Source organism: Eurypyga helias, unplaced genomic scaffold (assembly GCF_000690775.1).
Source record: "Eurypyga helias isolate BGI_N326 unplaced genomic scaffold, ASM69077v1 scaffold38577, whole genome shotgun sequence".
Lineage (NCBI taxonomy): Eukaryota > Metazoa > Chordata > Aves > Eurypygiformes > Eurypygidae > Eurypyga > Eurypyga helias.
In genome coordinates, this window is record NW_010260486.1 from 16,271 (window position 1) to 29,619 (window position 13,349).

Consider the following 13,349-nt stretch of genomic DNA (forward strand, 5'->3'; position numbering starts at 1 on the left):
TGTTTTACAAACTGCATAGCAGTGTAAAAAACAGTTTTTATCCTAACTATATTGTATTCCTGCATTTGGAGCAGTTTACAAGGCAGAGATTTTGTTTACAACATTGATATTTTAATAGCTCTGGATTCTCATAAAAAATAAAACTAATTTAACAAAAAAGCCTGTATCTACATTTGAAAACAAAAGTGCATGTATTGAGAAATAGTGTTATTTCTTAAGAACACCACCAAGTACTTAAAAAGTTCATTTCAATAGATCAACAACCGATGATACTGTAGCTGTAGAACTGCACTGTGCTACAAGCGAGATTCTACCAACACCAGCTCCTCTAACGGAACACCCTCTTTTCCCAAGCGCCCGGGACACATGCCTGCCTAATCATACTTACCAAGGTCCTGGGTAGTTACAAAGAAGGCCGAGTACCAAAACCACCACGATGCTGACTAAAAAAATACCAGTAACCCAAGACAGATGTGTTAAAGTAGATTTAGCCATAAACACAACCATAACATTCAGGATCCTTCCAGTTACACAACTACTTTTAAACAAGGGAAAGCAGCAGCAAGGAGCCATTAGAGCTAAAAGACAAGAACTGATGAAAGTCTGTCTCCCGCCTTGTACTGAAGAATCTGTGGGTAATGAGCATTTCAATTCACTCAGAGAATGGGGGGGACAGGGGGTGGGGCAGGGTTTAAAATCCCTACCTAAAACCCAGGTGGTACAGTCAGATTCGTACAAGCATCTAGATTCTCTCCTTGCCATGTAACTATGGTAAGAGCTAAGAATTACTGCAAATGTTGCTAGCTTCTGTAGAGGGTTTACTCCTTTCCTCTCTCCAAACAAAACAAAACAAAAATATAGGAAGTGTGGAAAGAGAACACGTAGTTTGAAGATCCAGGCAGAACTCCTGTTTGAGCTGCTGTAATTTCAACTCATGGCACTGAAGAACTGGATTAATTTTTTTTCTGGGCACCTGCAGCACTCTGCATAGAAAAAGGCAGTGAATGTTTAGCTGGACTGGACCCAGAACGGGAAATGCACGGATACCAAAGTTGTGAACTGCAGCCAGACTAGCCATAAACAAGTGTCCAGTACAGAAATTACAAGTAATAAATTTAGCCAGTTTTGTAAACATCTCCTTACTAATCTCTTATTTTTTCCTATAATGGAAGTATGTACTGTATTTCTTTGTCCCAAGCTCTGGTCTGTTTCTGTTTTAGCTTTGTGGCACAGTTGCTAAGTGCAACAGGCTGGAGACACCGACATTAATACAAGCCAGTTGGAAAGTCCGTTCAAGTGATTACAGTTTTGCTATACCAGGCCATTTTTCACAGGATGTATGCTCTGTTCATGAATGCTTTGTAACATCTTTTATTATGGAAGACTGGAAGCAAACTGGAGTTGTTCACTTAACAGACGTGGCTGAACGTACGTTTCTGATATGCCTCATGCAATTAACAAATCATGTCTCATCTTATGAAGATGATACATTTTCTATACATACCAGTAAATTAAAATGCTCCTCAGAAAAGCAGCATTGTTACAGACAGATGAACAGGAGACAATACATCTCACAAAACCATAAAACAAGTAAAGCCCTTTCATTAGCTGCATTATAAATTTGTAACTGCTCATCACATACTTTGAATTTCTGACTGCTCAAGCAATTTAACCCTCAGCCAACTGCAGGACAAGGAAAAACATTTTAAACGTTTTATATCGATGTCATTGTAGGTGCAAGAGTAAAAACCAGTATTCCATGTTTTTAGCTCTAAAAGTTTTGCTCCCAAAAGTGAAATAACTGTTAATAGTTTAGAAGAAAAATAATAATTGTTGATATGTCAAAAGAAAGTAGTACTAAAAATCAAGTTGCTGTAAATCTGGGTTCAGTTAGATCATTCCTAAAAAAAAAAAAAAAATTAAAAAAAGCTGATCCTAGATCACCTGTTAACTAGGAAGAGCACTAGAACACTGATTTAATGAGAAAAGATGCACTTAAAAGCTGTTTGAGACATCTACTATAAAGTTTTGAATTCTTCCTTACCTTTCAAATATCTGGATTATAATTTGTTAAAAACACATAGACCAAATACAGAAAGTACAGTTGGTCAGGATTTTGTCTCTCTCCAATTCAGTGTTTCCTATCTAAATGTGCATACCATTTAGAGGCCATTCTTGAAATGTTATCAGTCAACAGCAACATGGGCACCAGTGAATCAGAAAACACACCTTAGGATTTTGTTCTTAAATTACATAAGTTAGATAAAACTACCCTGTCCAGCAAGTTCCGAATTTTTCAAACGTTAAGGCAACTTTCATTACTTTCCAGCTAAACAGTATTATAAAAAATAAATGTCACTTCAAACCTTATATACACAGTGACGGAGTAGATTTAGCTAGAAAGTATCTTTAGTACATTATTAAAGTGTCACGTAATATTACCGAGGTTATATCAGGTGCTTGAGTGTATGTGCAGTTGGAGTGGTTGCAATATTTAAAGTACTGGTTTCAAAACAGAGCGCAGCGAACGTCCTTCTTTAGTGAGTTCTCGTGTTACACACATGCACGGCAGCGGAACAGCCTCCTCTCTTCTCTCTACTGCATTATAGCTACATTTCTTCAGGTGGTCAGCCATGCTTACGATGTCCGCAAACTTCCACTCCTTCACCGTACAGAAGGCTGTACTGAAGCGCCAAACCTAGAAAGTAAGTTACACTTGGGCTCAAAATGTTTGAAGAGACCTGAACTCAGGGCAGTAAATATTCGTGCTATAATACTTTCAGGCAATGTTTTGCAGCTACTATAAATCATACTAAAAATCAACATGACAAAAAACATACAATACTAAATTTGTATAGCTAGTCTCAAGTTGACTCAGGTTACAAGTCAACTCGGAACACTGGGAAGAAAGGCTGGCAATTTTTTTTTTGCATCTACAATGTAGTAGAAAACTTTACTATACAAAGGTCACCCCAAGGTTTTAAGAATTATCTACATACTTCAGGCACTCAATGTCATGGCAATGGACAGGGTCTCAACAGATGAACAAAAAACCAAAAAATTGTAGTAAACAGTATAAAGGCAAACCTGATAGGCAACTTTCCCACTTTCATGGAATACTGATATTAAAGAAAAGCATAAAGTAATAGCTTAATATTTTAAAATCTTAGGAAAATCAGAAGTTAAAACCTTCTTGAAGGGATATTATATCAAGAAACAGTAATAACAATAATGATCCAGGAAAATATTAATGGAAAAAGCAGAGAACTGACCAATTTAACACTTCCCCTTTCACCTTCAAAATAAAAACTAACTTACCTTTTCTTTTATCTGCCAAGAAGAATTTCCATCTGGGTACTTTCTCTTCTCCCAAAGCAGTATCACCATTCCACGTGCTTGAAGCAAGCTTCCACACACATCTCTCATTAAACGTGACACTCTTGAAAGCTGACATAAACTAAAGCCATCTAGAAAACTAGCAATGTGCTGCAGAACCTCAAAGGGTAGACTACTCAGATGGTCATTGTGTAGTCCAATTAAGCAGCTTTTAGCTGGTTCTACTAATACTGTGGATATACAAGGCTGAACTCCAAATGACCGCAAGTGGCGGTCATGAATAATTTTTGCCCCTTGTGTTGAAGGGCAAAACCTTCGTTGAGAATATGTACACCCATAATATGCCAAAGGACACCTCTGCTCCATCCAGCCATTAAGGCCAGCATGAATGTCACCATGCACGTTCTTAAAATGCGATGAAAATTCATTCCTCCTAAACAACTGTCCGCAAACAAATGTAAACATTGAACGCTGTTTTGTTTGGTATCTAGCCACATATTCCAATACCAAATCCAGTCCAAGGGTCTGGAACGGACTTGGATTTGAGAGCTGTGGGTTGGCATGATCGCATGCAGAAGCTGAAGCTATTTCCCCCACCATTGTATTTGTGGCCAATATAGCAGATGGGAGAGAAAATGTTTGGGTCCCAAAGTCAACGTGATACACATCGACAGTGCGACTTTCTGATATCCCCCTACCTCCGGGAGAGTCTCCTAGGCAAAACAACAGAGCTGCAGTGATTAGATCAATCCCCTGAAGACCCATAGGATCTTCTGTAATCTCCAAATCTGACGTATCAACAGCTTTGTCTTCTTTCGGTGTAGACCAATAGTGGTTAACAAGGAATTTGTATGATCGATGCCGTAAAAGTGAGAACGCATCTACGTTTCTCAATCTTTCTTGCTCCACTTGTCTCTCTAACATTTCTTCTTCGTTAGCATTATGGGGAAGTAGTACATGATTAACATTGCCATTAACTAAGTGATCAGCTGACATTACTTCTTTAAGTTGTGCTGTTACAGGGAAGGAGCTGCAAGACTGAAATGCTTCATCATCACGAGATGCAGTACATTCACCGTTTGCTACACTGGATGGCTCTGAATCAGATACACCAAGATCTTCACTCTGGTCCAACACCTTTGAACACTCATTTTCTACATGAAAGCCATTACACAAAAGTGAGGGCTTACTGAGGTTTAGATTTAAGTCATGGTTTTGCACTACATCGTAACAAATATCACTAGAACCATTTTGCTCCATTTGTGAATTTTGACTCAGGCTATCAAAGTTCATTCCCCCAGCTGCTCCTATGTTATCTTCATCTGGATACTCATGGTCAGACTTTTTATCCTGAATAATGCCATTAGAAGCTTGTTCTTTAACCTCAGTATCTTCTTTCATTTCATGTGGTGAAATGCAGAGCCTTGAACTTAACATATTGATGTCCCTTGTAGCAGTGTTCAGGATATCCAGAGCAGCAGCTAAACTCCTTGTTGTTTCTACAGTAGCTTGATAAAGTGCACCATAGGACTCTTCATCTACAGGCATCAAACCATTTGAATGCACCGTATCTGGGGCACTTGATTTGACAGAGGTTTGCTCTCTGGATTCTGGTATTTGATCACCTGCTTTTGACATCATAGTTGCTACTTTAAGTGATTCTAATAACATGCGCTGGTCTTGAAGGGCTAAAGCCATATCTAGCTGTTCGACTTCATCAACATCCTTACTCAGATTTTCGTAAGATTTTCGGTCTGCGTAACTGACTGGCCATCTATTCCACTCCATGGTACAACACACCACACTTGCGGGACAAACTTCTAGATGATCAGCAATTTTATTTCGGGCTACTATGAAGGGACATCCAAAGCCACTATTCAAACAAGGCACTCTTTCAAGTGGACATAACATGCGATGTTCCTCAGCTTTACACGAGTGAAAAACTGCTCCACAAACCAAGGGGCAGCCAATCAAATCGCAGGAAATGCCAGGCTCTGGTCTGGTCATACAACGACGGCTGACACAGTTCACACAGTGTAAATGTTGTTGATGTTCCTCCATGACTGTAAATCCAATTCTGAGTGAAGAGAAAGGAAGACAAAAGCACAGAATATTACCTCAATATTGTTAATATTTACTAAGTTATTTGCAGTTCTGTATGCTCTAAGCGTACAGAGAGATACGTGTCAACACAATGTCAACTGATCAGTTTAAGAGAACAAGTATGTGACATTTTATCCCAAAGAAACAGTGTTTAAAAGTTCACCTGAAAATTAAAGATACGTATTTGTATCAGAGTTGAAGATATATTCTATGCATTTATTCGCCAGGTAGAATATAGGCAACCTAAAAATACTGTATAATCCTTCCCTCTGGGACAGCTCTTTTCGCCTGCCTGTTGCAAATAAATCATTCAATAGAAAACAAAGCATGACCGTTGACTATGGCCTACTACCTAAAATCATAAACCATACAGCTCTACAGAGTAGGGAGATGAGATAAAGGAAGCCAGATTCAGCCTCATCTCCAGTTCTCTAAATTAAACAGAGGCAACCTATTCCCTGGGCTGCTTGCTAGCACCTAAGCTTCTGACACCCTCGTCATGCAGTGCTGTTTAAGGCAACCTGCAGCTCTCAGCATGTATCTCAATCCCCTGTCATGTCCCATTCTCCCCACCTCGATGCTTCTGACAGACAGCAATCCTTTACAACAGCCCTTCACTCTTCATTTTTTTCTTCTGCTATAGCCTATAGCTTCTCCGTTACTTTTATAGTAGTTGTTGCATAAGGGTAGCAATTATACTACACATTTAATAAGTCCTTTTATTTCACTGAAAACTTTTACATAAAACTTTACTACCCAACATGGTCCCATCTATACCTGCAGTTCAACCTAGAAAAGGTAATTTTATTAACGCATCCTATGGCCATCGTGATTACAATACCAGCAGTTCAACGTGTAAGGGTAGCACAAAAACTTTGTGCAACAAGGCCAAACAGCAATAAAGATCCCAATAAAATTAATTGCATAATCTATTACTACAAATTGACACAAGCAAAACACCTCAATTCTTTGTTGTGGTAGGGAGGAAAAAAAGAAAAAAATTAAAAAAAAAAGAAAAAGAAGAGAGTAAACTTTGTGTCTTTGTACAATACTCTGAGATGCTCTCAACTGCTCACTAGCTGGAGTGCAGGCCCACGCAAGGCACCAAGCTCTCCCCTGTGTTCTAACAAACTCCCTCTCTGCAGTGATACCACTAGAGATTACAGTTCAGAGATATCAGAGATTGACTGGCACAGAGCCAAATCTCCATACACCGTGTCAGAAATACAGTGCTTAGGTCCATCTTCTCCTCACTCCCCACCCCCAGCAACTTTCTTGACAAATAAAGTGCTTACAGAACTTAATGACTAGAAGAAATGGTACCTCATTTTATTCTACTAGCTAACAAGTGCTCTCATGCATTGTCTTCAGACTAAACACTTCAGTTTTAATCCATTACAACTTTACTTAAACTGTGAAAACAGAACCGATTAATATTATTCCTTTTGTTCAAAGTGAAGGTAAGAGGAAACAAAACAGACATAGACACTCTAAGTTAAAGCATTTAAATAGAAATCTATGTGACACTTCACTCACTTGTACTCTTTTAATGCTTTGAAATTCATGCCAACTTCAAGTAGCAATCAGTCCTCATCCCCCCCATCCGTCGTAATTTGGATAACTCAAATATTTTAGCCACCCACTCTCCTGAACACTTCTAACAAAGAAGCATATGTGCCACACTCAGCAGGCAAAACACAGCTGAATTTTCCCCACCGTAGCTTAGTATTTATACACAGAGTAACAAGTTTTAAATAAATTGTCAAGCGCATCAGTCACTGAACTCGGTGACTGACCGACTTGCTAAACTTTTTAGCAAACCTTTTTGGCATACAACCTGCCTTCAACTTGCATATTAAGTCAGATAGCATCTACTGCAAGGAGCTGAAACACGTTCAGTAAAGAATGAAAAAGACAAGATTATTTGACTTCTCCAAGGTATGTTTAGTTCTTCCGGCAAAGCCTTCTCTAAGTAATTCCTGCTAAATACAGCAGCCTACCCTGTTCCTAGACCAAAGAAAATTTCAGTTTTGCATCAATACTGAAGCCAAACTCTGGTTTTCCTCAAGTCCTCAAGGTGAGCAGAGATCAAAGGGAAGCTCTCAGGCTGTCTGCGTGTTTTAAAGTGCTTCACACAGAATGGAAACAGCTCTGAAAAAGACAATTGCCAGTTTTTAACGCAAGAGTCCTCACAGAGCCCAGCCCTCGCGCTTCATATATCTACAGGCATACCTGCTCCCATGAAACAAGCAGTCTGGTAGCAGTAAGGCTTAGTTTAATCACTTACCCACAATTCCGTTTCAAATATATATATATATATTTTACATATATATATTGTTTACTTATATATACACACACACACACTGTTTACCTACTTTGCCAAGAGCTATGCACTCTGCTCCCTTTCAGGCGGCCAGAAGCAAGCCACTTCTGGAGCAGAGGGCAGGCGCGTTAGCTCGCCTGCACGGCTGCGCTAGCACGCTTCTACTGCTCCCAGGCCAAAGCTGGTCCCTCACGCAGGCAGCTCCGAACACCGTCAAACGGAGCTCATGTTTGCCTGCACCCTCGTGTAGACATACCCTAAATTAGTCAACCATCATTAAATACTATCCTTAAATAGCCCATGGGACCTTACACAGACCAGCATTCTATTGTGACAGTAAAACATCATCCTCCTAGCACGCTATGTTGGGCTTTACAAGTCAGATTGTCAAACCAGAGTTGCATGACGCTGGTTTTTCTCAGGCTCCTGGACTCCTTTCACACAAGCTAATATTCAGCAAAACTTAATAGTTTCACACAAGCAAATGGAATTTTGAAGTGTGTAAGGAGATGACAAAACCTGGTGAAAACATCAAATATCACTAACAGGCAGTAAGCAAAAGCCAGAGCAGACACTAAAATACCATGTTTCACCAATAGTAGGTGTTAATTTAGTTCTGTACTATACACTTGCAAATGTTTTTATAACAAAGCAGTTATGCATGCAATCAATTAAATAGCCGAGTATCTTATTCTCTCAGGTTCTGCAAATTACAATTTTATTGATCACTAAGAAGTTTGATATAAGCTGCCATTTCCCTTAAAATGTAAATCCTTTAGCTCCTTAACTAAATGTATAATTTAAAATCTCTTTGGACATGAGCAGACCATCAGCAGGACATTCACTAAAATTCCCTGCCCTTACAAGCCTTAACTTCACAGCACCTGCTCCAAAATTTCAATTTAGTCAGAATGTCACATTTTATTTATAGCTTACTACAAAGTCATTATATATACACACACACACACATATACATATAAATAAAACACCCTTTTTCTGCATTTTTAATTTTAATACCTGGGCTTCAAACTCAGCAACTGTTTTGAGCAGTCCTGAGTTCCTGAACTTCTTAAACTAGTTAAGGCTTTTGATATAATGCAATTACCAAATTGCAAAGTAAGTCCAAAGCCAAAATAAACTAAATGATCCTATCAAATTGGTGAAATAATGGATGAGACCTCAAGAATTTGCACATTCATTAAACAACAAATGGTCACTCCATTTTGTAAGCTAAGGTTGTGAACCACAGAAGATAGCACCTCTTTGATTTACTGATTAAGAGCATCCACATATGAATCATTTTCCTTTGAAGAACCAGAACCAATCTATCACTAGTACTACACTGAGAGCAAGACTCACACTCTTCCCAAACATTGCCTTCTAAAGGAAAAAAATGTTGGCTGAAGGACAGAGAAGGAAAATTATTGCTGAAGGCAAAGTGCTTTCTGTTGCTCTGATACAGAAAATTGAAAGGGCTAGCACAGTGTATCACTGCTGACCTGAAGAAAAATACCTGTCATTAAAACATGTACCATAATAACATATTTACCCCGTCGTGTTCCTTGCCACAATTTGGTGAGAAATAGTGTCAGATCGATTACTATAGCAAGAACGAACAGCTGTCCTTTACTGATAGTGTGGTGTCAGCAACTAGCTTCAGTTCATATGAGATGCTTCAGTACACACACTTGACTGTTACTAGCAGAGAAACCTAAAAATACATCCTGTTCCAGTGAGGTGACCACTGCTCTCAGCCTCTGTGCAATCACTTGATGTTATTGTACATACTATACAGTCAGCTGACCAAATCAGCCAGAACATGCTTTGAAAATCTGTCATAATTAAAAGGATTAACATTCCAGCTGCTACAGCCACATGATTTTCAGTTGCTGTTGTAACACCAACATTTAAAATAGCATAATAAGGGTTTCAAACAGTCAACACACAATACTTCAGCTGCAAGTGAGAGCTCTCACTTTCTTCTACACCACGAAGTACAGAGAGCTGTACTTACTGTGATCAAACCCAAAGTCTGTTCACTTACACAAATTTGGTTCCAGTAAGATAGGAAATCACAGCAAGTATTACTGCTGCTGGAACACTCCACTACTCAACTACCTTATATTCAGCAAACCTATAAAGCTCAGCTGGTTTTAGGAGTCTTCCCTCTACCAAATTCAACTAAATAAACCAACAGGTTCTTTAATTAATGGTTCAAGGAAGTAGAAGAATAGAGAGACACAAGCAGTACTACAGGTTTAAATTCCCAGGCACATCCAAATCCACCCACGAGCAGACAAATACATGCAAACCATGCTTAAAAATTCCCCTTTGGTTTGGAGATTGTAGAACAGGCTGCCATATTTCTGGAGCTTCCAGCTTTTACCCAGAGGTCTCTGCCTATAAGAGTGGCTAACAAGTCTGGTAAGATGCAGGAACTTTCAGAGAGGAAATGTCCACGTGAAAGAGATATAAGTGAGAAGTGGTTAAAAAAAGGATAAGGAAAAACAGGGCAAGAGGTAGAAAGCAGTATTATAAAAGGAACAAAAATATATTTACAATATTCTGCCAAAAATAGAATTGGCAGTACTATAGATAATTATTGAACAATTTTATTTTCCTGTATCCTACAATGCATGGGAGAATAACTATCATTCACCTTGACTCACAGTTCTAACTATCAAATGCTTTAAGTGAGATTTGCAGTCTTCTAGAAGGTAAGATTTCTCGTCTTGTCATCCCTATCCTGCACAAGAAGTGTAACAATTTTTGTACCTAAAACCCAAGACCTCAGTCTATTACCACAATAGCAGGGCCACATTAACCTTCCATGTTATGCATGTTATACTCCCTTTTTGGGTTCGGGTTCATTGGTTTGAGAGCTGTTTTGATTTAACAGTTTTCAAATAAATGATGAAAAACATGAACTGGATGTTTAGCAAGATGTCTTCAACACCATTTCAACTGGAGACTGACAAATGCTACCACCCGTTGCCATCCCTGCTTGAGGTGACCAACAAAAGGCAGCTCTAACTCTACTCCTCAAGAATCCACAAAGTCTAAGGTTAAACAGCCCCATCCTGAGGCTTCTCCAAAGTCAGAGCTGCCACTGTCCTCATACTGGGGAGCTGGGTACCTCAAATCCTGCTTAAAAGTCTCTCCATAGCATTGGGAAGGCAGGAAACAGGGACATACAGCAAAGTCAATCTAATGCTACACTGATTCCCAACTACCCTTTACAATGGTCAATTCAAAAGAACAGCAAACAACATTACAAACTGCTAGTTATTAACGTGAAATAACATGACTAAGAGGTGACAAATTTAAAGGTATGTGCTTCAGTAGCAGAGGTAATAGAGCCATAGTGGCCATATTTTAATATCCTATGTACTAGGCAATTCTTGTTTTTCATGCAATTTTTCTGATTTCAAAGAGAGGTTCCTGACAGGAACTTTATGAAGCCTTGTATTTCTTCAAACTAGTCTGCATCAAGTATACCTTTAGGAAGTAGAACCCTTTCAGATGTCAACCTGATAGGCTAAAAATCACCATCCATCACCCCTGAGTTCAACAATACAACTCTGGCTTCTATGACAACTAGGCAGATCAGAGAAGTAAAAACTATATTCAAAACATTTGGACACACAAGTGTTCACTGCATTCTCCAATATAAATTCAGCCACAACAAAGAAGAAAGCATCTTCCCGGCCTGGTAGTAAGTGCACATATTGGTCATACTAAAGCAATCCTACATCATTTTTTTTGTTAATCACTGACCATATGAGAAGGAGCTTCAATTACTAAAGCCCTAACTAGTATACAAGTAGTGTGCTACTTTTACACGCAGTGTCATAGTCTACAGAGATTTATATAGATTACGCAAAAGAGGCAGAAAAAGGTCAGGCTCAAAACTTGGCTTCTCAGCAAGAAAAACACCTCAGGGGGATACGTACTTCTGGAAAACTTTTAGTTTTATCAGTAATCTAGCATCGAAGGAGTATGTACTAACAGCTTTTTGAAGCATAAATTAAAGCTATCCACCTAACTCAAAAAACACACCAGACCAAAACAAAAAGAAACTACTACCTACAGCAAAGATAGTGAGTATTAGAATTGTAAGTGCAACTTTTTTAATGTCAACCTTATAAAAGAAAAGCTTTTCCGTACCTACACCTGCCCCCAAACATCCTATTACAGGAGCTGACCTGTACTGTGCATTCTTTTGAGTAACACCTTAGGAGTTCCTTTCTCCCTCGTGGCAAACCATCTTCCTCCCATTCAGAGAATTCAGCAAGATATTTCCTCCCAAGAAAGAAAGAAAGAAAAAAAAAGAATTCAAGGGAAAATGACCCAAAGCAGAACACTGCTTCCACTGAAGTGGACCCTCCACTGATGCCCCATGTGTCTGGCTTTGTTCCATTTTACAACAGGAGCTCTGATGGAATTACAGAGCACTCTCCTCCTTCACTATTAAACTCTGAGTATCAAAAAAACATAAAACCCGAAACTACTAGGCTTTCCCTTAGAGTACTTTTGTGACAGATCTGCCATGCATTCTTCCTTGACACATTCCCCAAAGAAGAAACCCAAAGGCCTCAGTGTGCCTTTGGCCACACAGTGACACAGGACAACCACACCAGGAACAGCTACGCTTGCTGCATGGCTCAGGCACAAAAGCACTCTACCTGCTGAGATGGCGACACGGCAGAATCAGCTAGAGAGCCAGTAGATTTCATGTGTAAAGCACTTCTGAAGTTGAGCTCTGCGCGACTCCTCGATTGCTGCAGACTCTGCAAGAAACGAGATGAGAAGTAAGGTTTCATTCCAGGTGTACAGATTGCTTCCCATACGTACAATCCTCTGAAAAGGTCACGTGCTTATACTACCTGGAGCTACAAATGTTGAAATATTTTGCGGGTTTTATAGAAAAATAAGTAAGTTGGTACCAGACCTTGCAAATGCAATCTCAGTTCTGTCATTTCAGCTTATTGCTAGCTGTTAGTCACACTAGATGGTTACCTATTAAGGCTAGGAGAGATTATTAAAAGTTATTATTCTGACCTACTTCACTTAATTCTTTGGCTTGGTCCACCAGGAACCACTACAAACAAAAACCAAACTTGAATTAAAGATTGCAACAGCTGAAGAAGTAACTAACTAACTAAAGTCTGATTCTTTTACAGACTGCATTTTAGTCTAGTTAAAATTTGTCCAGTTTCAGTCTTCAGACATGAGAATTTATTAGGCAGTTGCTTAATATCAAAAAGCTCTTTAACAGGCTGCTTTCATGTGTCCACACCCATGGATTATCACTACAATTTAACAGAGGTGGGACAGAGGTGATATACCCCAAGGAACAGCGATATCCTTATCCCCAGATGTCATCTCACAAATCCTTCATGAAAAAAAGAAAATAAAAAAGCCGTTTCTCAGAAATCTGAAACAGAACTACTGAAAAAATAACGCACCCCGTGTTGCAGTAAGTAGTTTTAGCCACCCCAAAGAGCCAAAAAGAAATCCTTCTTCTTACAAAATAATTTAATTCATACATGTTGCCACAGAATTCCTGACCTCTATATATTTACAG

General features: G+C 39.1%; 1 protein-coding gene across 1 annotated transcript; it reads right to left on the reverse strand.

Annotated features, from left to right (window-relative positions):
• Positions 1 to 2,494: 2,494 nt before the first annotated feature.
• FBXO30 (F-box protein 30) lies at positions 2,495 to 12,555 on the reverse strand. The gene is made up of 3 exons (XM_010155052.1): positions 12,448 to 12,555; positions 3,319 to 5,413; positions 2,495 to 2,698 (listed from the first exon to the last, which is right to left on the reverse strand). The coding sequence occupies exons 2-3, from the start codon at positions 5,395 to 5,397 to the stop codon at positions 2,495 to 2,497; spliced, it is 2,283 nt and encodes a 760-aa protein (XP_010153354.1). The 5' UTR covers positions 5,398 to 5,413; positions 12,448 to 12,555.
• Positions 12,556 to 13,349: the final 794 nt, after the last annotated feature.